Raw genomic sequence first — 25,078 nt, 5'->3', positions numbered from 1 at the left:
TAACTACAATTTTTCACTTAAAAAAGACAGACTCCAGGTTTTCAAGAATTTTTAGAAATAGCCAGAATGAAATAACCTTACAAAACTAATTAAGGAACAAACATGGCCAGCATCCCATTTTTCTAAATTTCAATAAGCTTATAGATAGAAGATAAAGAATATTATAGTATTTTTAAACATTACCAGTTTTAACCGTTCTTTTCTCCTTTTGCCAAAGGAAGCACTTGACCCAGGTTCTGATTCCTTTTTTACATCCTCATCCTCATCCTCATCTTCATCATCCTCAAAACACCAATCTGGCAATACAGGTGGTGGTGGTGCTTCCTCTATATCACCATAACGACGAAAAAGTTCCTTCAAATAATCACCCTTATAGATTCCTGGTGGTCTGGCTTGGGCAAAAGTAGCAACTGCTGCTTCAATACTATGGGAAAAAACACCATGCAATTTCCTCACTATTCTCCATTTATACATACTTATCAAAACTCACTTATATTCAAGTCATCATATAATGTATAATACAGGTTTATAAAATGGAAAAACCAGTCTTCACCCTAAAGGCATTCAATTGGTAAGGGACAAATTCATTCTGAAACAGTTTTAATATAAGATATACTAATACTATAATTCCTCAACTCTAAAAGTACTATTTTGAGTACATACTAGAAATCCAGGTAGGATCTCTGAAGAAGAATTTAAAGTCTTAGCTTAAGGTCTGACTCTAAGAACAAAAGTGCAGTCAAAGAAATATGAATAGCAATGTGAGCAAGATTAAAAGCATGTTGGTTTTTCAGAAATGTTCAACAGGCCCAAGAACTAAGTGTACAGGGTCACAAGAGAGAGGTAAGCACAGGCTGAGTCTGCACTGGAGCCTGGGAATGTTGAGTGAAACATCTGAATAACTACAGCTAGGAAGTCCAGGCACTAGAGAACCACTGAGGGTGTGTAAAATGCAAAGGGTAAAATCAGATGTGTACTTTGGTTGATTATATTCAGAAAAAGAACTACTGTGCGACAGGTTTTGTAACATAAACAACGACTCTCAATCAGTCAGTAAGAAAATTCAGCTAATAATATCCCATTCTCTTAGGAATTTCAGATAACTAAGGTTCTAATCTCTTAGGATCTAAAAGCTTACTTCACAATTAACAAGAGTTCAATAAAAACATGTCAATTGGCTTAAAGGGAGTAACTTGTCCCTAAAACACTTCCTTCATGTAACATTCCAAATTGTTCCTAGTATTCAACAGTTATAGAAAAGACACTAATTAAGCAGGGCATGGTGGCAAATGACTGATCCCAGCACTTGGGAAGCTGAAGCAGAAGGACTGACAAGAGTTCGAGGCCTGCCTGGGCTAAAGACACAGTTTAAGGTCAGTCTGAATGACAGAGTGAGACTCTGTCAGAAAGAAAAAGAGAAAGAGAAAGAGAGAAAGAGAAAGAGAGAGAGAGAGAAAGAGGGAGAGAGAGAGAAAGAGAGAGAAAGAGAGAAAGAGAGAGAGAGAAAGAGGGAGAAAGAGAGAAAAAGTGAAAGAGAAAGACAAAGAAAGGAGAGAGAGAGAGCAAAAGAGAAAGAGAGAGAAAGAGAAAGAGAAAGAAACGAAGGAAGGAAGGGAGAGAGAAGGGGGGGAGGGAAAGAAAAAGACACTAGTTAAAAGGAAAAGAACAATACAAATTTCCAAAGCTGAACACAAGCACAAAATATTGAAAGAGCCTGTCTCTGATAATGCTGTATGAGAGAAAAAAATGGAAAAGAAAACACAGTTTATGGTATTCATAAACACTCAACTAAAATGCTACTTAGTATAAAACAACCAGGTAACACTACCCTAAAGACCAACCGTATTCAAACTGAAAACCATTTTAAATTATACTATGAGTTCAAAAAACGTGACAATATATGGAGGGTAAGGGAAAGAAGAGGTAAAAATGATCAACACTGTGATATGTATAACAATTCCCCGAAATGAAATGAATGTAATTATTATGTATCAAAAACATACTGACAATAAAAAAAATTGTTTTAAAACTTGGCAATATAAAATGCTACAATTAAAATAACAACAAAAAATTTAATCAACTACTAAATACAGGTTCTTCCATTATAACAAAATAGAAATACCTCCAATCCATTTTCTCCACCAAAAAGGCACATATGAGGAAACCAGTGCGATTGAAACCATGGGTACAATGAACACCTAGAAAATAAAGTTTTGGTTTAAATTTAATAAATCACTTCAGAGGCCACATTTTGCTTCAAAATTTCAACTTGTCATTAAAATGCTTAAATAATTTTGTAAAATTACACTGAACATTTCTATATTAAAAATTTTGAAATGTCCTATCTTATAACTTAATAACTTGCTAGTTCAAATTGCTTAGAATCTATTTTACAGCATTAGCTAAAACTTTAAATGTAATATAAAAGATTTATTCATTTAAAACTCTTTTGTCTAATGTTTCTTCAAAAATTCCAAATATTTTAAATACAGAAATATTTTCATCAAAAGAAGACACACAAACATATACTAGCCACTCTAATTCACAAACTTCAGATAAACTTCTTCCAGTCCTCCCCTTGTGATCAATGGCACACATTTGAGATAGATCATATTTCTTTTAAAAAGAAATCCAGAAACTAGAGTAGAAGAAAGGAACTAATGGAAACATAAATTCACCTGGGAGTTGTTATCAGTTGAATGAATTCATGCAAAGTGCCTACAAAATGATTATAATAGAATAAAAATAAAATTATTTTGAAGTTCTTTGGAAACCAACAGACTACAGTGTATCTTCACATTATCTTATCTTTCGAAATAAACTTTTATAAGAGGCTGTTATGGTTTATATCTGGATGTCCCCCTCAAGCCTCACAGCCTATAGGTGGGTCCTTTAGGAGGTGACTGGATTATGGGGCTTATGGCTGACTTGCTGTTAAGGGGAGGGATCTGAATGGAAGAGATGGTTCACTGGGGATGTGGCCTGGCAGGATTTAATCTCCCTCCCCAGCTCCTCCTTTGAGTTCTCTCTGCTTCTCCACAATCATGCCATGAGGTGCTCTCCTGTGCCATGCCATCCTGCTTTAGAGCCAGCCGACTATGGACTGAAACCTCTATAAAGTGTGACTCAAAATAAACTCCTCCTTTAAGCTGCAGGTATCAGGTATTGTGCCTCAGCCACATGAAAAGTGATGAGACAGAAACATACTAAGAAAAGAAAATGTCTTAAACACTCTTTCAAGATATTTTCAAGATCATTTTAACTACTTTGAAAATAGTAGTTAACAATTTGTAAAAAAAAAATTGTAAACACTAATATGACATTGCTGCCAGTTCACTGGCTCCTATAGAGCTCAAAATAAAGCTTTTCCTGCTTAACTAAAAGATATCCTGAGATTTAAGACTCTACTTTTCTCTTTAATGCTACTTATTACAAAATATTCTTTTCTGTATATATAGATCACTTTGATAAAGTGTAACTAAGATCAAATATAAACTGCGTGTGGTGGAGCACACCTATAATCCCACCATTTGAGAAGCTGAGATAGGAAGACTGGCAAGTTTAAGGCCAGCCTTGGCTACATAGTGAGTTCCAGGCCACCCTGGACTACACAGCAAGACCCTATTTCAAAAAAAAAAAGTCAAATATAGAAATAAACTAGCTAGAATTATAGAACTTCTGGAAGAAAACACATACACAAAACTTTACAATCTTAGGAAAGATTTCTTTGATAAAAACAGAAAAATCATTGAAGAAAACACTGATATAAATTAAGACTACTTCAAAATTGTACATGTATGCTTTTTGAAACATGCCATTAATAAAATAAAAACATTTACCTTGTGTGGGGATACACTCCTATAATCCCAGCACTCTAGGAGTCTGAGACAAAAGGATCCCAAGTTTAAGCCCAATCTGAACAACTCAGTGAGACTCTACCTCAAAATTTGAAAATAAAAATAAGGGCCGGGGATTTAGCTCAGTGGTGCCACACCTACCTCACAAGTGCAAGGTCCTGAGTTCAATCCGCAGTACCAGAAAAAAAATTTAAAAATTAAAAATTAAAAAATTAAAATTAAAATACAAGGGCTAGGGATGTAGCTCAGTGTGAAGGTGGGGCCTCAATCCTCAGTACTGCAAACAAAATCAGCAAAAAAATAAATAAATAAAAATAATCCCAGAAAAAGTCTGAATACACAAACCTGGCAAAGGGTATGCATCTACAAAATAAAAGAACTCTTACAATTTGTAAGATAACTAATTTTTAAAACCTGAGTAATCTGGGCAGGGGATTTAGCTCAGTGGTTCCGATGCCCACCTTGCAAGCACAAGGTCCTGAGTTCGATCCTTGGTACCAAAAAAATCCTGAGTAATTCAATCCCCGGTACCAAAAAAAAAAAAAACTGAATAAGAGATTTGAACAGATATGTACTTTACAAAACAAGATACATTCAAGGAGCAGTAGTTGACAGCTACTCAGGAGACTAAGGCAGGTGTATCACAAGTTCAAGACCAGCCTAGATAACTTACTGAGACCCTATCTCAACACAGAACTATTTTTTAAAAAGGGCTGGGGATGTGGTTCAGTGGTAGAGTATTTGCCTAACAGGGGAAGTGGAAGGGTTTACAACACCAAGAACCACATGAAAAGATGTCTAACATTACTCATTATCAAGAAAATGCAAATTAAAACCAGTGAATCCTATATATCTTCATTAAAATGGTTAAAATTAAAAGACTGACAATATAAAGTGTTTGTGAAAACATAGAGGAATAGAATCTCCATATACTGTTGGTACAAATAAAAAAAAGACATAATCACTTTAGAAAAAAAAAAGTTTCTAAAAAGATAAACATATACCTGTATCAATGACCCAAGACATGCTAATCCTATTCAGAAAAAAAAAAGTCCAAAGATTTGTACATAAAGACAAATGTCCACAGAACACAATGACAACTGTCTATAATAACTTTTGTGATGATGGCTAAAAATTGCAAACACCCGAAATGTCCATCATTAGGAGAATACAGATAAGCAACATGTATATCCATTCATACCATGAACAATCTTCAATCACAAAATAAAACAAATTATTAATAAATGTAACAAGGCTAATTTCAAAACCATTATGCTGTGTGGAGGGAGCCAGATAACAAGAACCTACATGATTTCACTTACATAAAATTCTAGAAAATGCAAATAAACCTACAGTGACAGAAAGTAGAAAGTGACTGCCTAATCCACAACTAAGAGATGAAAAATGGATGAACACAAAAGAAGCACGAAGTGCAAACACTGATTCATGACTGATTTCACCAATATCTACATCTGTCAAAACACATCAAACTGTGTCTTACTTTTCTCTTTGCTGAGACAAAATACCCAACACCCACAAGTTAAAGGAGGTAAGGTTTATTTCAGCTCAGTTTGTAGAGGTTTCAGTCCATACAGTCAGCTGGCTCCAAAGCAGGGCAGCATGGTAGAGAGGCATTGCAGAGGAGAAACAATTTATAGTATGGCAGAAAGGAAGCAACAAGCAGCATGCAGCAATGCTCCTTTCTTTCTGTCCCTTAATATTCTATCCAGGCTTCAAGCCTACTGAATGGCGCCATCCACATCCAAAGTATGGCCTCTATCATCCACACCCTTAATCCACATTCACACACCCCAATCCAGCCACCTTTGAAACTCCTCACTTATGACCACATGACCCTTTAGGGATACATCTAGATACAAGCCATAACAAACTATGTATTTTAAATCAATGCAATTAATTATATATAAATTATACTTCAATATGTTCTGTTTTTGTTTTTCAACTAGATGTTAAAACTCTGCTACCTTTTCTGTGTGTCATGTCCAATTCTTTGTTCAGGACATCAAGAACCTGAAAAGAATTTCCCTGAGACCCATAATCCAGTAACAAGGCCAGCCTGGGATACAAAGGGACACCAAGTCTCAAAAAAAAAAAGTATAGTATGACAGAATGGCTAAAGCATGTAATGTGAAAAGAAAGTAATGCCAAATGCAGTTAAAACAAAGAGAGTTAAAATCCTCAAGAAACATACAAAACTAATAAAGATAATGGAAAGATATTAAAGAATTTTATCAGATGTGGTGGTGCACACCTATAATCCCGGCACTTGGGAGGCTGAGGGAGGAGGATAGATGCAAGTTTGAGGCCAGCCTGGGCTACATAATGAGTTCAAGGCCAACCTAAACTACACAGTGAGACCCTGTCTCAAAAAAAAAAAAAAAAAAAAAAAAAAGAATTTTAAGCATGGCAATAAAAATTACCAAGTTTTATAAAAATCACTCCTGATTGCTGACAGAAGAATGAAAGGAAATAACAATGAAGGTAAGAAAACCATCCTAGAAATTAATGTGTGAGGTAATAAAGATCTGAATGACAAGTCATTCAAATGACAAGTTATGGGATGGGAATGCCATGGAGAGACAGACCAAAGAGATATTTAAGGCAAGATTCTGGAATCTGAGAAGCAAATAACTGTCAAGATTGAGAGAAAATATGTATAAAGAAGTCTTTAGTTTCTTACTATGTAACTGGTTGAGTAGTAGTACCATTTACCAGGTTAGAAAGTTTAATCAGTCTTAAGGGCAAGGAAATGAATGAGGTCAGGTTTTAAAAATCTGAACGTAGGAATCTTAAGGAACTTACAAGTATCTGGTGATGAGCTTCAAAGAAAATCCTGGCTGAAGCCACAGATTAAATTACAATTAAGAGTACACAAAATGGTGGAGCAGTGAGTGCTAGCAACTCAATTTTTCCAGGACAAAGTGTCTGAAGTCTGGGAAACAATAGCTTGGAGAGGAACCCAAGTGATAGGAGAGTACACAGAAACCATGAGGAAATAGACAGAGGAGAAGAAAATAGGATTAAGTGATACAGAAGAGGTGGATCAGGCTGCAGAGGAGAAACCAAGACGATGCCCACAGCGGCTAGCTAGGTGCCAACAGGGAGCCAAAGTGAAACTAACAACTTCTCTGCTCAGGGAGAACTGCACCCGGACCAGGAGTATCTTATACAGTTGGGCACAGCAGGAAGAGCACAAGACACCGCTTCCTGAGTGGGCCTCCAGGGTCAACAGTTGGTGAATGACTGCAGTGCAAGTGCCCAAGGACACAGTCATGTGGAGCAGGAGCTGGCAGGGACACCTTTGTACAGATGGGCTGGGTATTTGAACCTCAAACCCAGAACAGCACCTTGGCTGCTTCATACTGCTAAGTTCCCAAAGTAGATGAGAGAAGGACAGTCACAGAAGACTGCCAGCAGCTGGAGAACAGATTTGGGGGGGTGGGGGGGTGGAGGACTGGTGATCACAGATTATTCCTGCGGTCAGACGCCAGTTTCAGCCTGAATTACACAGGATTGGAAACTCACATTGGCACCATGTTCCCACTGTTAAAGGGAAACCAAAAAAAGGTCTTACGGTATGTTACTTCTCAACTAATCCTGACAGATACCACTGTATCTATTAGCCTGTTACTGCTGTAGTTGAATGGACTGCATGGAAATAATCATGACTCAACAGACATTTAATGCCAGGAATTTCTCTGCCAAATCCAACATCTCACTCAGGGAAAGGGACAGCAAGAGCTCCTAACTCAGGAGTTCAGACTGGATCAAACTCTACAAGAACGCCTGCAATCTGGCAGAAAGTGGTCTTGAATTTGAGTTAACGTCAGAATTGCAGTGGAGGGATCAGAGGAGTCACTGGTGTGAGAGTACTCACTGTCTGGCAAAGAAGCTACTTGGAAATCACATATGCAATGTCCAACTGGAATATCTAATTTGTGTTCCCATCAGGTATCTCACTGGATTAAATTTTTGTATGTCCTGAGTTATTTAATAACATGGGGCTATGTTCTGTCATGGTTTCATGTTTATTAGGTTGTTACTCTTGCACATTTGTTCTTTCATTGGCTCTGATTTGACAGATGCCTAGGTTCTCTCCCTCATCTCAGGTCTTTAATTAGTTTCTTCACCTCAAACCCCAAGACATTATTAACATATTTCTTTATTCTTTTTCCAACACGTAAACTCCTCCTCCCAAGTTTTTAAATTCACGATACTTATCCCCTTCACAGTCACTCCTATCCTCATGTATTAATCCTCGATCCTCCCCATCCTAAGCCTTTGGCTCTTCCATATATTACCTAGCTTACTGTCCTGCCTACAAGCAAGTTCTGCTAACCACATAGCTTTCCTCAACCACAAAGTAAACCCTGTCTCCCATATCTCACTCTTGCCCCCACAAAATATCCTCTGTACTAAACCTTCTACTCAACTAAAAGTACTCCAATAAAATCAAACCCCATATCAATCTTTTTTTCTCACCTACCACTAATCTCCCTTTCAAACTTCCCCCTTAATACCTAACACTACTCATCCAAACACACCCAATCTCCCCACCCCACCTTGGCCACCTCACTGCAGAGCAACTAAAAAAATTAAATGTCACAGTATGTAAAGAGAACAGACAAAAGGGGCAAGAGCAACTGCAAGGACTATCATATACAAGTGTTGTAAGATTGAATCTGTGGATGCTCTTATAAAGAAAAGCAATTCTTTTACCAAAACATAGGGACAGAGTTAAAATTAGTTAAAGTAAATAACAAAAGGAGTAAATACTAGCACTGGACATACAAAGCTGAAAATTATTCACAGGGAGACAACATCCAACTCAAAATCTCCATATAAGCCCCACCGTCTCCTTACTTCTCTAGTCCCCAAGCTGCAGTAATACCCTCCCAAAAAAAGAGAGGAGAAAAAATACACACACATACACACAAACACACACACAAACAAACAGATACAAGTAGGAGAATAAACAGATACAACACACACAAACAAAGAAATAGAAGATCTCCAAACCCTCCCAACTCTCTCAAGGCAGAAAAGGAGAAGAAAACAAATACCAGGTAGTAGAAATCTATGAAAAGTTCTTAAAAGGATTAAAAAAAAATAGATGACTTCAAAAAGGATATGAACCAAAAGTTTACAGCAATTACACTCAATATGCCCATGGTAAATTTCAGAATAGGTAAAAAATTGGACAAGGTAACAAAAACAGCTCAAAATTTCAATGACCAAGTCAATATAGATATAGAATCCTCAAAAAAATGTCAGACAGAAATACCTGAAATGAAATAAAGTATAGAATTCATACACTGTGAAAATGACCAATGTGAAGACAGAGTGTCTGATATTGAGGTCAAAATAGTGATTTATGATAAAGAACTCAAAGAACCCAAAAAGAAAATAAGAAAACAAGAAGACTATCCAGCAGCTACTAGATGACAACAAGAAGACCAATCTAAAGATACTTGGAGTTTGAGAATTTCTACAAGACAAGAGTAGATGGAGTCACTAACATGCTTACAGAAATTATGGGAGAAAATTTCCCAAATATAAGAAAAGTTGAAAATACAAGTAAGTGACCACCACCCCCAGCGCCGAGAAACAGAGCCACCCCCAGCAGAGGAGGTGAACCGCCACAGCACACATCCTGTCTCCCTCCACCCCACTGAAATCAGAAGACACATAAACAAGTCTCAAAATCAGACTTTCAGATCACCTAAAGCAACCCCAAAAGGAAACGAAAAGCAACCCCAAAAGGAAACGAAAAGCAACCCCAACAGGAAACGAGAAGCAACAATCTGATACTCAACCACCTGGACTCCCTGGCAACAAAAGAAGATATGAAAAAAATTAAATCAGAAATAATTTCTCAGATAACAGCAGAGATTGTGCCCATAGTGCAAGACATGATTAATAAATCTAGAGAGGACACTGATAAAAAAAAAAGAGGAGCTGAGGAACATGATGGAATCCCAGCATAGGAAACAAATGGAATCCATAAAACAGATGCAAACAGATTTCCAGGAGATTAAAAACTCCACTGAAAGTTTACCCAGAATGAGCCACTGTGAGGACAGAATTTCAGATATAGAAGATAAGACGGCAATTAGTGACAGAGTGTTCCACCCCACAAAATCTGAATATACATTCTTTTCAGCTGCATATGGGTTGTTCTCCAAAATAGACCACATACTCGCTCAGAGAACATGTTTAAGTAAGTGCCAAATATGCCAAGATATATCCTCATTAAAGTCATAGATATCCACCAAAACAAATAAATAAGTAAAAAACCAGAATTTTGAAAGCAGCAGGTGGGGGGATCCTATAAATAGGTAAACCAATTAGAATCACAGCAGACTTAGCACAAACCCTGAAGTCCAAAAGGGCTTAAAATGAAATAGTTCAAGCCCTAAGAGCAACTAACTTCAAACCTAACTTACCTAACAAAGCTATCCTTTAAAATAGATGGAGAAATAAGGTATTCACCTGAAAAAGACCAGCTCAGAAGATAAATGAATGCTGAATCAGCTTTAGAGAAAGTACTCAAGATTATTCTCAACAGAAACAAGGAATCGGACACAGGGAAAAACATGAAGGAAACCAGTGAGGTCAATGGATAAACAGCAACAAAAAACATGAGGAAAAGAAAAACAATACATCCACAAACAGATAAAGAAGGCTATGTTAGTAAATAACCAACACAGCTCGGTAATATCTCTCAGTGTTAATAGCCTCAACTCTTCAATCAAAAGACACAGACTGTCAGACTGGATCAAAAAACAGAAGCCACCCATCTGTTGCATTCAAAAAACTCACCTAATCCAAAAAGATATTCATAGGCTAAAAATTAAAGAATGGAAAACAACATTTAATGCACTAGGACCCTGACAACAAGCAGGTGTAGCAATTCTACCATCAGATATAGTAAACTTGGAGTTAAAACTGATTAGAAGAGACAAAGAAAGTCACTCCATACTAGTTAAGGGAACAATACAACAAGAAGAAATAGCATTGATAAACATATATGCACCAAATACTGGAGCACGTATCTTCATAAAACAAAAAACTGCTAAAATTAAAAGATCAAATAAACATTAACACAATCATAGTAGGGGACTTTAACATCCCACTTTCACAAAGAGATCAAATAAACAAAAACTCCAATAAAGATCTGAACCACACCCTTGAACATATGGACTTAAATATATATGGAGTATTCTACCCCTCTATAATACAGTATAAATTATCTTCAGCAGCACATAGTACTTTTTCCAAAATAGATCACATACTATTCCACAAAGCCTGCTTAAGTAAATACAAAAGAATTGAAATCACCACCTGCATACTATCAGACCACAGTGCAATGAAAATAAAAATCAATGAAAAGAAGAAATTTCATGAAAAGCAAAAGTTCCTAGAAAATAATAACATACTCCTAAACAACCAATGAGTAACAGAAGAAATCAAAGAAGAAACTGAAAAATTTCTGGAAGTTAAGGACTGACTGTACAACTGAATGAAACCTCTAAGACACTATGAAAGAAGTCCTAAGAGGAAAATTCAACCCAATCAATGCTCACATTTGTAAAACTGAGCAAGCCCAAATAATCTCATAAGAAATCTTAAGACATCTGAGAAGCAACAAAGCAGCCCCAAACTGAAATTAAGGAGGGAAATTATAAAGATGAGAGCAGAGATCGATGAAATTGAGACTAAGAAAACTAAAAAAAAAAAAAAAAAAAAAAATCAACAATTCAGAGCTGGTTCTTTGAAATAAAATAGATAAGCTCTTAGCCAGACTCACCAAGAGAATGAAAAAAGGCTCACATCAATGCAATTAGAAATGAAAAAGGTGAAATCACAACAGACACTGTCAAAATCCAGAAGACAGGAACTACTTCAAAAAATTATATTCCAACAAATTAGCAAATTTTGAAGAAATGCACAGAGACACATACAAACTACCAAAACTAACCCAAGAAGACACAAATATGCTTAACAACCCAATAACAAGCAATGAAATTGACTCAGTAATAAATAATCTACCAAGTAAAAACAGCCCAGGACCTGATGGCTTCACTGCTGAATACTATAAAGCATTTAAGGATGTTGTATCACCAATACTCCTCAAGCTTTTCAAAGAAACGGAAAGGGATGGAGTACTCCCAAATTCATTTATGGAAGCCAGTATCCCCCGACCCAAAAACCAGATAAAGACCCAACTGAAAAAGAGAACTATAGGCCACTCTCTTTAATAAGCATGGGTGCAAAAATCCTCAACAAGATATTAGCAAACAAAATGCAGTACATTATCAAAAAAGATGATACATCATAATCAAGTGGGTTTCATCCCAAAGACGCAAGGATAGTTCAACATATTTAAGTCAATAAATGCAAAACATCACTTAAACAGGAGCAAGGTCAAAAGCACAAGATCATACAATAGACACAGAAAAGGCTTAACAAAATCCAACACCCCTTCATTATAAAAACCCTAAAGAAAACAGATATAGAAAGACCATAACTGACTATGATAAAGGCCTTTTATGACAAACCAATAGTCAGCATCATACTAAATGAGGGAAAACTAAAAGCATTCCCCCTAAAATCAGGAACAAAACAAGGATGTCCACTAACACATCTTCTATGCAATATAACACTTGAAATATTAGCCAGAGCAATTAGCCAAGAGAAAGAAATAAAAGGAATACATACAAGAAAGGAGGAACTCAAATTATCACTATTTGCAGCTGACATTCTACTCTACACAGAAGACATAAAGAACTACACCAAAAAACTCTTAGAATTAATAACCAACTTCAGCAAAGTAGCAGGATACAAGATCAACACACAAAAGTCATTAGCATTTGTGTACAACAACAACGAACAGGAAATTATGAAAACAATACCATTCACAGTAGCTTCAAGTAAAATGAAATATCTGGGAATTAACCTAAGGAAGTGAAAGAGCCCTACAAAGAAAACTACAGTACTCTGAAGGAGACTAAAAAGGACATCAGAAAATGGAGTGGGGTATTGTGGCACATACCTATAATCCCAGCATTCAGGGACTGATGTAGGAGAATTACCACCAAGTTTGAGGCCAGCCTGGGCTACATAGTGAGCTCAAGGATAGTCTGAACTACAGAGTGAGATCCAGTCTCAAAAAAAAAAAGAAAAGAAAAGAAAGAAAAAACAGAGAAAAATGTCCCCTGCTCCTGTACAGGCAGAACCAATATTGTCAAAATGGCCATACTTCCCAAACTGTTATACAGATTCAACATAGTCCCTATCAAAATACCAAAAGCATACTTTACAGATCTAGAGAAAACAATCCTAAAATTCTTATAGAAGCAGAAGAGACCCTGAATAGCAAAAGTAATTTTGAGCAACAAAAGCAAAGCAGGTAGCATAACAATACTTGATTTTAAGCTATACTACAAAGCAATAGTGATAAAAGCAGCATGGAACGGGAATAAAAACAGATACAAAAATCAATGGAACAGAACTGAGAATAAAGAAACTCTGCCAGGCATATTCAACTATTTGAACTTTGACAAAGGGACCAAAAGCATACTTAGACAAAAGATAGCGTATTCAAAAAATAGTGTTTAGAAAACTGATTATCTGTTAGAAGAATGAAACTAGCCTTTGCCGTGGTCCGACCGAGAGAAGGGCGGTGTAGTCTCGGCGGTGCTGCAGGGACTTCCACCCAGGACAGTTCTCCCTCCCCGGGCCTCCCCCTCCTGGCCTCTCGTGTCCTCGCCTCCTAGGCCTCTTTTATCCGATACCGTGGGGTGAGGTGAGAGCAGGCCCGGGGAGGAGCCACAGTCTCTAGCAAGATGATAGAAGTCCTGACAACAACTGACTCCCAGAAACTGCTACACCAGCTGAATACCCTGTTGGAACAGGAGGCCAGATGTCAGCCAAAGGTCTGCGGCTTGAGACTAATTGAATCTGCCCATGATAATGGCCTTAGAATGACTGCAAGACTGAGGGACTTTGAAGTGAAAGACCTTCTTAGTCTCAGTTTGTTGGCTTTGATACAGAGACATTTTCTCTAGCTGTGAATTTACTGGACAGATTCCTGTCTAAAATGAAGGTACAGCCCAAGCATCTTGGGTGTGTCGGACTCAGCTGCTTTTATTTGGCTGTAAAATCAATAGAAGAGGAAAGAAATGTCCCATTGGCAACTGACTTGATCCGAGTAAGTCAGTATCGGTTCACAGTTTCAGATTTGATGCAAATGGAAAAGATTGTATTGGAGAAGGTGTGTTGGAAAGTCAAAGCTACCACTGCCTTTCAATTTCTACAACTCTATTATTCTCTCATTCAGGAGAGCTTGCCATTTGAAAGGAAAACGAGCCTAAATTTTGAAAGACTAGAAGCTCAGCTTAAGGCATGTCACTGCAGGATCCTATTTTCTAAAGCAAAGCCTTCTGTGTTGGCCTTATCCATCATTGGATTGGAGATCCAAGCACAGAAGTGTGTAGAATTAACAGGAGTAGAATGTCTTCAGAAACATTCCAAGATAAATGGCAGAGATCTGACCTTCTCGCAAGAGCTTGTATTCAAGTGTTTAACTGAATATTCATCAAACAAGTGTTCCAAACCAAATGTTCAGAAGTTGAAGTGGATTGTTTCTGGGCGTACTGCATGGTAACTGAAGCATAGTTACTATAGAATAACTCACCTTCCAACAATTCCTGAAACGGTTTCTTAGTTGGTAATTTTGGTTGCTATTCTCTGTATAGAGAAAATTGTATAATTTTCTTCTACAATTGAAATATTGAAATATTATCTTCAAAATAAACCAGCTGGACTTGGAATAGCAAAAGGGAAAAACTGGTATCACCAATCTAGTCAGCTAATATTTGAAGGCATTTGCTATATATAAGGTACAATAACCTAAGGGCCGGGCATGGTGGTGCATGCCTGTAATCCTAGCACTTGGGAGGCTGAGGCAGGAGGATCGTCATGTGAGTTTCAGGCCAGACTGGGCTACATAGTGAGTTCAAGTTCAGCCTAAACTACATAGTGAGACCCTGTCTCCAAAAATCTTAAAAAAAAAAACAAACCCTTAGGAATTTTCCAATCTCTGATATATATGTTAACCATTTCATTAAATTAGCAGCTTAGAAAACAATGTCCTCTTTAATAATCTGAATTTTTAAGGTAGTGCTAAAGTAATGCTTTTTTAATTGCACATTTTGCTAAATGTAGCCCTAAGCTTTAGCTCATTTAAAAGTTATAATAGGACCAAAAGTTTAATCCATATATGAACTAATTGGAGACTGTTAGCTTATAAGCAGAGAATCATTATGAACTTGAATGTTACACCTAAAGAAAAAGTAATACAAAGCAGATGATTGCTTTTGGGTTTCTGAAAATTGCCAGTATGTCTCAACATACTGCTACTGCAATTGGAATAATAGAAAGTAATTATATTCATTAAAAACAAATTCAATCACTGCATATATTTTGTATGTTCTTGCCATCTAAATTTATTAGCTTACAGTAATGATTTATCTTTTCCTGCTCAAAACTGAATGTTAATATTTAATACATCCACATATGATTATGAAACTTGGGCATGAAAAATTTACTTTTAACAGCTAGTAGTATTTAGATAAACTTTTGATAAGTTGGGGGTTTTTGTTCTTTACATAAATAGTATTGCAGCAACAAAAAAATTTCTTTGAAGCCTTTCTCCACAACCCTGAACTATGGACTCCATAATGTTATAATTGATTTAAATTGTGAACCCTAGGGCCAGGGATTTAGTTCAGTGGTGCCACAGCCTGCCTCGCAAGCACAAGGGCCTGAGTTCAATCCCTGGTACCAAAAAAACCCCAAAATGTTGGGCCAGGGATTTAGCTCAGTGGTTTCGCTGCCTGCTGCACAAGCACAAGGACCCGAGTTCGATCCCCGGTACCAAAACAAAAAAAACAAAATAAAATTATGAACCCTCAAAACATCACAACTAGATTAGTATGGTGTTTTCCATCTTTGGAAAACTGCCTAATTAATATAATGCTGCAGTAAGATTGTTTAGACTGAATTCATCTGTAAAGCTAAAGACATAAATGTGAAACAAGCCTGAAAGGGTGAACTGTGAATCTTCTTTTCTAACATTAATTTAACTTTCTATACTGGATCAATATATTATATTTAGGTGATTTGGAAAATGGTAACCTAAAATTTTAAATTATGAGGTTTACATCAAAACCAACATTTCACACATGCACTTTTTAAAGGCATAATAAGGTTACATTCTAGATAATGTAATGGTTTCTTGGTACCCATAAGTAGTCAAGTCATAGGTGGCTCAGCGATGAGAATGTTACATTTGGGAATTAGATTTACATTTAAAAACATTTTGTATTAAGCCAAAATGCAGACCTCCTAAGTTTGGCATATTCATTGAGCTATCTTTAATGTTTCTTCTAAAAAACAGGTGGCATTTGTAACAATGATAAAAATTTCTATACAGAATCTACTTCCTCAGTCTTATCTAGTTCCATTTAAAAAAAAAATATGTTCTATTATATTACATAGTTAAGTCAAAATCAATTACCACTCTGAAAACTTGCTTTACCCTAAGTTCTGGCTAGATAAAGCACTCCAAGTTTTACTATGGACTGTTTCTATAAAACTGCCATTGCTTCCAGTTTTGTTTTGTTTTATTTTTTTAAGGAATAGAATATACTTTCACAAATTTCCATAATGTGTCTTAAGAAAAGGAGGCACCGCCATAATTATGAGATTGCTGAGGTAGTGTTTGGAAAGCCAATCGATATAAGGAAATGTACATATATTGTTAGTGTTGTAAACAGTGCAGCCTGAAGCCTGAATCTATCCAGAATGGATGTAACCAGTTTTAACATCATGTTACAGATAACTAAGCATTGAAAAATAAACCAAAGAACCACAGTATATTCTACCTTTAACTTTTTGTAAATCATGTTTTGTGGATACTTTCAGTTTTACCATAAGGCTGATATATTTCAATATCTTGAAAATATCAGTATTAATTTTGAGTTGCCAGAGGTAACCTAACCAACTACCTTTGGTACTAAGAGATATACCTTTCAATAAAATTATTGAAATGCAATCCTTTGCTGAGTAGTTTTGTTTCTCTTCTGATTTAATTATTTTAGCAATGAGACAAAGTGATAAAAGGCTTTCTCAGTACATTTAAATTTTACACTAAAGATGGATGGAAGCAGAAACAATATTTTTAATCATTAATTGACCTTTTACTTTCTAATTTTTTTAGACATAAGTATGTTTAATGTGCATTAAAAAGGTGTGTCCATGCATGACTAATCACTTGTTATTTAGGTTGACTACTGCTACGGATGCTATCCTACAAATTTACCCTTAGATTCTGCCTACCTGAAGTTTTGTGCAAACCCTGTCACCTAATTAAATAGCATTTCAGTAGGGTGGTCAGTCAACCTAATGACTGCATTAGGTTAGTATGCTTGGATCAAATGGTAATTATTAATGAAAATTATGGTTCTGAATTATTCATGTTTAATTGAAATTAACAAGATATAAAGTAGTTATTGCAAGAAATTACTGGCCAAAATAAAACTGTTTTGCACTTGACCTCTATGAGGTATATTAAATAAACTTTTGTTTTCACACTAAAAAAAAAAAAAAAAAAAAAAAAAAGAATGAAACTAGATCCTTCTCTCTCCACATACTAAATTAAAATCAAAGTGGATCAGTGATCTAAACAATAAAACAGTAACATTAACCTACTGGAAGATAAGGTAAGTAAAACACTTAAAGGCACAGGTGTAGGAAAGGATTTTCTAAACAAAACCTCAATCACACAAGAAATAGCAGCAAGATTATATCAGACTAAAAAGCTTCATTACAGCAAAAGAATAGATCAGTAGAGTGAAGAGACAACCTCCAGAATAGGTAAAAAATTGTGCCAGCTACTCCTTAGACAAGGGACTAATATCTAGAATATACAAAGAACTCAAAAAAGTTAAACTATCTAAAATTAAAGACCCAGTCAAGAAATGGACAAGAGCAATGAACAGACAATTCACAGAGGAAGAAACACACATGGTCAACAAATATAGAAAAATGTTCAACATCTCTGGCCATTAGAGAAATGCAAATTAAAACAACACTAAAATTCCATCTTATTCTGCAAAGAATGTCAATCATTAGGAAATTAAACAATAACAAATGCTGGTAAGGCAGTGGTGAAAAAAGAACCCTCCTGCATTATTGGTAAAAATCCAAGCTAGTACAACCATTATGGAAATCAATACAGAGATTTCTCAAAGAACTGAAATTAGAAATTTCATATGACCCAGCTATCCCCGTTAGGTATGTTCCCAAAGAGCTTAAGTCATACTACACAGATGCTTGCACACCAATGTTTATAGCAGCACAATTCTTAATAGCTAAATTCTGAAAGCAGTCTGTATACCCAACAATAATGACTGGATAAAGAAAATGTGGTATCTATAATGGAATACTACTTGGCTATAAAGAATGACAAATCTGACACATTTGTAGGGAAATGGATATACCTGGAAAATATAATGTTGAGTGAAATAAACCAGACACATAAGCTTAAATGTCATATGGTATACCTCATTAGAGTGAGGCAAAGTAAAAAGAAAACAATAAAAGATGGATGGAAAAGGAGAATGGGAAAGCACTCTTGCAATAGGGAAGTGCTCCAAGGGAACAACGGTGAGGAGTGAGGAGGAGAAGGGGAAATGAGAGGAATAAAGATGTGACATGTGCCTAATAATCCAATTAATATAAACACTATATGCCATAACATGAGTTAAGACAAATAATATTAGCAAGTGGGAAAAAAAAGGTGATAAAGGAAGGAGTGGGTGTTAAAAAAAAGAAACAAGCTATAATATGTACATGTAACCACTCCGCAAGATGACTGTAAACTACATGAATTGCAAACATGTACTAATAAAATTTTTAAAAGCCAAAAAAAAAAACCAGAATAATCAGCATCAAGTCAAATATGGAAGGGGTCTGTGATATGGGTAAGATCACAAAAATTGAATACATAAAATAAGAGAAGAAAATTAAGAATGGAATCTAAGGCAAACCAAACTTTCAAGAAGAAATGGGGGGCTGGGGATTTAGCTCAATGGTTCCGCCACCTGCCTTGCAAGTGGAAGGTACCAAGTTCAATCCCTGTACCAAAAAAAAGAAGAAGAAGAAATGGAGACTTGGGAGGCTGAGACAGGAAAATCACCATGAGTTCAAGGCCAGCATGGGCTACATAGTGAGCTCAAAGCCAGCCTGAACTACATCACAAGAACCTGTATCAATAAAACCAAAATTGAATAAATAGAAAAAAAATAAGCCATTTAAAAAAAAATAAAGACTAAGAATGAACTGTCACAAGTGTTAAAGTAACAAAGAGGAAAACACAGGGTTATACACACCAAGAAAAAAGATTCAAGGTATGAGTGTTCAACTGTTTAAAATGTCACATAATGATTAGATTTGAAAGCCACTATTTGATTAGGAGTGCTGAGGAAAGACTGCCGACCGCAATGAAATGAAAAGGAATAAATGGACCCAGGCATGGCTCTTTCAAAAAGTCAGCTTAGGCTGGTGGCGTGGTTCAGTGGTAGAGCCACACCACTGGGAGTCAGCTGAGAAGGGAAGGGGAAGTGGGAAACAGAAAACACCTGTAGGCAGTGTTTTGGTTTGGGGATTTGGGCAGGGGGAGTACTTAACAAGAAGATTAGGTTTGTTTATAGGTTAAGAACAACCTAGTTAAATGAAAAAAGTTAACAACAACAGAAAAAATATAACTGAAATTGAAGTTTCTGAAGGGAAAAGACAAAACCAGCTTTGTAGAGAAAAACACTCCTTAGAAATAAATAGCTATCATCATGAAACTATTTAATTGCATTATTTCTGTTGCTCTGTAGAAAAGGAAAAGAAAGCTGTAAACAGGTATGTATCTTAACCCAACATGTAAATTTACTTCCTCATATTTCAGGCCATGATAAGCAAAAAATATTTCAATATTAGATGCTGTTTCTCACCTAAACCGTTATTATTTTTGTATTTAGTTTTTACTCTAGGCAAGATGAACTAAATCTTTTATGAGCAGGAAGTGTAAGAATAACTGCCTATTAGTAATAAGTCATGTGAAAGTATATCATTTTCAAAGTACCATTTCTTTTTTAATATTTTTTACTACAGAAATACAAAATCTTAGTCTTTCAGTTCTACCTCAAAATGTTAATAGATGACTAGATTAAGTAAAGATTATAGTTACAAAATCTTCATCAAAAGAAAACTTGTTAGAAAACTTGAAAAGATTATGTATTCCATGTTTTAAAAATTAAAAACTAAGTACACTACAAGATTAGATATATCTTCCATTTTTGTAAAAAAGCAATTTTCAGTTTTCTTCATTTCATTATGAGAATGGGTCCATCTAGTGGCAAATAAGCTAAACTTTATAACTAGAGATTAGCTCACAACTATTTCAAGGCAACTATTTCAAATTTGTCTTCATTTCCTAGGTAAGCTAATACAATTAAATAAATTCATACGTCACTTAAAGTCAAATTCAGAAACATTAAGAAACAAACTCCCCAAGCAAAAGCTATATAATGATGAGCTATAGCTAAACAAATACACATACTGAATAGTGTATCAATACAAATTAGGAAGATGTGGCTAATGAGAGGCTGGTGCCAATATCTTTTTAAATAAAGTCTGGTCTAATATACAATGGCTGATCAAAAATATGGTGTGTTTAAATTTTTTAAATTTACTACAGTAAAAGACAAATTGCCATTAATTCCCTTCAAAATACCCCCCCTTACTTCAAACATACTTATCACATCGTTCTTACTTTCTGAAGTAGTTCAAAAAGCCCTCTTTCAAGTCTTTACAAAGTGTGACCAAAAGGCAGTACTGCTGAGTAACATCCAAAAAAAGTCAAGACTCATAAAAAATTATTGTGTCCTCATCTGCTTTATTCAAAGGATCGGGCACCAGGTAACTTCTGGCTCTTCTCCAAAGTCATGTTGACCATGGAAGGTAAATGTTTTAAATGAATAAAGACAAAAAGGGAGCCACAAAAGCACAACAAAAGATACTTGCTGCTTCAGAAAGTGACAATAATAATGGGATAAGTGTGTTTAACACAGGAAGGAATATTCAAGGGGGATTAATGACAATGTCTATTACTGTAACAAATTTTTAATTTAAATATTCATCATATTTTTAATCACATCTCATACACAATTTCCTGTGTCACGAGCTAGATAAATTTTTAGATTAAAAAATTTTATTTGACTAGTTTAAATCAGTGTCCCAAGGGACATTAGCAATGTCTAGAGATGATTTTAATTGTGCCACTAGCCCGTAATAAGTAAAGACCAGGGATGCTATTAAACATACTACAATGCACAGAGTAAAGCCTCAAAATAAAGAATTATCCAGTCCAAAGTGTCAACAGAGGGTCAAAAGAAGCTGTGACATCCTGGTCTAAATGAGTAACAAAAATGATATGGATAGAAAAGGAAACTAACAATTATTAAGAACCTATCATGTGTCAAATATTTTCAAATTTTTACTTAAAAGAAAGTTTTGTTACAAAAATGACCATGTGTTACTATGAAAATATAAATTCGTAAATCTGTCACACGTACTTACAACTAAACATCTACAATAATTAGCAATAGTTAAGCCATGTATCTGTTACAGTCTACCCTTTACCAAGAAATTAGTTATTTCATGTCTAACACAAAATTTGATTTTCAAATTTTCTAGTCTACAGAATTCTTATTCTCAAAACAGTTCTGCCAGGTTTGGTGGCACACACCTGTAATACCAGTACTCAGGAGGCTGAGGCACAAAGAGCACAAGTTTGAGGCCAGCCTCAGCTACTTAGCAAGACCCTATCTTGGGCCGGGGATTTAGCTCAGTGGTGCCACTGCCTGCCTTGCAAGCACAAGGTCCTGAGCTCTATCCCCGGTACCAAAACAAAAAAAAGAAAAAGACCCTATCTCAAAAAAAAAAAAAAAAACCCAGAAAAAGAAAAGTTTATTTCTGCACATGCAAATAAATATACACCAGCCAAAAGTCTGTTATATGTAATTTTAAAGTTCTAAAATTCCGAAGCCAAGGTGGTGGCTCATGCCTGTAATACCAGTGCTTAGAAGGCTGAGGGAGGAGGACTATGAAAAAAAAAGCTAGGCATGGTAGCATTCTGGAAGGCTGAAGAAAGAGGACTGAAGTTCAAGCCTAGCCTAGATAACTTAGCTATTTAGTAGCAAAATGTTATCTTAAAATAAAAAATAAGAAACGGCTGGGGATGTAGCTCAGTAAGAAGGACCTGGATTCAATCCCCAGTACAGAAAAATTAAAAAAAAAAAAAATCTGGCCCCAAGGTCTTTCAGATAAAAGACATGAAGTGATAGTTCTTCCTAAAAAGTAGAAAGGTATCAGGTGCCCGTGTACTTCAAGAACTTTCAAATTTTCTGCTAGACCTATAGTAGTAGCCCATATCTACACCATCTATCAAGATGGTTCAATCAACTGTTAACTGTAACTGATGTATTAACAATTACATCTGCTAGTTTAAAGCTGACTTTTTTAACCCAAGACAGCTCTGAAAATAAACAATGAGTATACATTTTGTGATATCATAAATGTTTATTATTGGTCACAAGTATACTTCTGCAAAAATGTGTGCAAAACTGATGAAAATTTCTTCTCTGAAACTAAAAAAATGATTAAAATGTTTAAAAAAGGCCACTATTTTCAGGCCTCTTGTATTCCTCGCACTCTGGAAAGCTGAGGCTAGAAGACTGTAAATTTAGCCACAGAATTTTAGCGGCTTAGCAACTTATAGAGACCCTGTCTCAAAATTAAACAATAGAGAGAAGCTCAGCCAGTCCCAGAACCCAGAAGGAAGCTCCCCGCCTCCTTCCCAGGCTCCCAGGGCAGAGAAGCTCAGCCGGTCCCAGCACCTGGAAGCTCCCCACCTCCATCCCAGGCTCCCAGGGCAGAGAAGCTCAGCCGGTCCCAGCACACAGAAGGAAGCTCCACCGCCGCCATCCCAAGCTCCTAGGGCAGAGAAGCTGAGCTGGTCCCAGCACCCGGAAGGAAGCTCCCCCGCTGCCCTCCCAAGCTCCTAGGGCAGAGAAGGTGAGCCGAGTGGGTGCCAGAAGCAACCCCCACCATGGAAATGAGAAGATACATAAAGAAGTCTCAAAAGCAGACTTCCAGGTCACCTACAGCAACCCCAAAGGGAAACAAGATGGAACAATCTGATACTCAATCACTTGGACTCTCTGAACTGGCAACAAAAGAAGATCTGGGAAAAATGAAATCAGAAATAATGACTCAGATAACAGCAAAGATTTTGCTCATGGTGCAAGACATGATTAATAAATCTAGAGAGGACACAGATAAAAAAAATAGAAGATCTGAGGAACATGATCGAATCCCAACATAGGAAACAAATGGAATCCATAAAACAGATACAAACAGATTTCCAAGAGATTATAAACTCCATCGAAAGTCTGCACAGCAGAATGAACCAATGTGAGGATAGAATTTCACATATAGAAGATAAGATCGCAATTAGTGAGGAGGAAAAGAAAAATTGCTTTAAAATTGTAAGGGAACATGAGAAATCAATCCCGCAGCTGCTAGACGATGCAAAGAAGAGTAACATAAGACTGATTGGAGTCAATGAAGAAAGAGGAGAGAGTGCAGATGACATAAAAAAACTGTTCACAGAAGTGATGGCAGAAAACTTCTCAAGGAGGGGAAAAGAACTTGACATACAGATAAGTGAGGCATACAGGACTCCAGCTAGCCTTGATCAAAAAAAATCTACACATAGGCATATAATAGTTAGGATTCCAGAAATCCAACAGAAGAATAAAATTCTCCAAGCAGTGAGAGAAAAGAAACAAATCACATACAAAGGAAAGCCCATCAGAATCACAGAAGACTTCTCAATGCAAACCCTCAAGGCAAGAAGAGCTTGGAGTAATGTATTTCAAGCCCTAAAGGAAAACAGCCTCCAATCCAGATTGATGTACCCTGCAAAACTATCTTTCAAAATTGATGGAGAAATAAGATACTTTCATGATAAAGAGCACCTTATGAACTGCATGAACACCAAACTGGCACTCCAAAAAATTTTAGACAATACCCTAGGAAAAGACAATGAGGATCACAACCCCAGGAAACCCAGCAGAATGAATCCACTGGGTGTGACAAATTAAATGCAAAGGGGGAGAATCCAACAAAAAGAAAAAGTCATGACAAGGCTTTTAAAACTTTTAACTTCATCTCCCTAATGAGTGTATAATTCAATCTTGTTATTGTGCTGATTGGTATTTTTCTGATTCTAGAGTTGCACACCATTCCTTGTGCTGTACTGGCTATTTATCATCTTCTTATGTCTACATTTTAATTGGGTTGTCTATTAATGGGCTCTAAGAATTCTTTATATATTCTGGTCATAGGTTATATGCATTGTAAATATGGTCTGTTTAAGGACTACTTTTCATTTTAATGATGTCATTTAAAGTTCTAAATTTTGATGGAATCTCATTTATCAATTTTTTTCTTTTATACATCATGTTTTTTGTATCCTAGGTAGTTCTTGCCTACCCTGAATTCATAAATATTTTCGCTTATAATTTCTTCTTAAAGTTTTATAGTTTTAGGCTTTCTTATTTAGGTTCATAGATCCCTTCAAGTTATTTTCATGTATGGAAAAAAAAGGGTTGAGGTTAATTTTTTATATATGGATACCAGGTGTTCTAGTACCGTTTGCTGAAAACACTCTCTCTTCCTTGGCTCTTGAATGGAGTTTATATTCTATAAAATGTTAATGTTAAATAATCTTTCAAAACTCAGTAGAAAATATATGTGTGGTTCTATTTCTAGATTCTCTGTTTTATTCCAATGATCTATATGTCTTTCCTTACACCAACACTGCCTTGACTACTGTAGCTTTAGAAGAAGTCTTAAAATTGGGTGCTAAACGTCTTCCAACACTGTTTTTGTTTTTGTTTTCGGCTTTTCTGGGTCCTTTGTACTCCTACATAACTTTTAAATTTCAATATCCAGTTCTTCATTTATAGCAAGTGTACACAGACCTGAATTTTTATATACACCTTGTGTTTTCTAAT

At 36.0% G+C, this 25,078-nt stretch overlaps 1 protein-coding gene and 1 pseudogene across 4 annotated transcripts in view; one reads left to right on the top strand and one right to left on the bottom strand.

Annotated features, from left to right (window-relative positions):
- The window catches only part of Rngtt (RNA guanylyltransferase and 5'-phosphatase), a 314,302-nt gene that overhangs the window by 270,120 nt on the left and 19,104 nt on the right, over positions 1-25,078 (bottom strand). For all 4 annotated transcript variants that reach the window (XM_013077976.2, XM_021240735.2, XM_021240736.2 and 1 more), the window contains exons 5-6: positions 2,123-2,198; positions 184-424 (exon numbers count right to left, since the gene is read on the bottom strand). In XM_013077976.2, coding sequence (XP_012933430.1) covers positions 184-424; positions 2,123-2,198 — 317 coding nt within the window. The remainder of the gene's footprint in view (positions 1-183; positions 425-2,122; positions 2,199-25,078) is intronic.
- Positions 13,710-14,806, top strand: LOC147824984 (cyclin-G1 pseudogene; annotated as a pseudogene).

This window comes from Heterocephalus glaber, unplaced genomic scaffold (genome assembly GCF_053883595.1).
Source record: "Heterocephalus glaber isolate CG9 unplaced genomic scaffold, H.glaber_assembly_v1.0 deba00001523, whole genome shotgun sequence".
In the NCBI taxonomy this organism is placed as follows: Eukaryota; Metazoa; Chordata; class Mammalia; order Rodentia; family Bathyergidae; genus Heterocephalus; species Heterocephalus glaber.
Note: the sequence above shows the minus strand (reverse complement) of the source record. Positions and strands in the feature narration are given on the sequence as shown.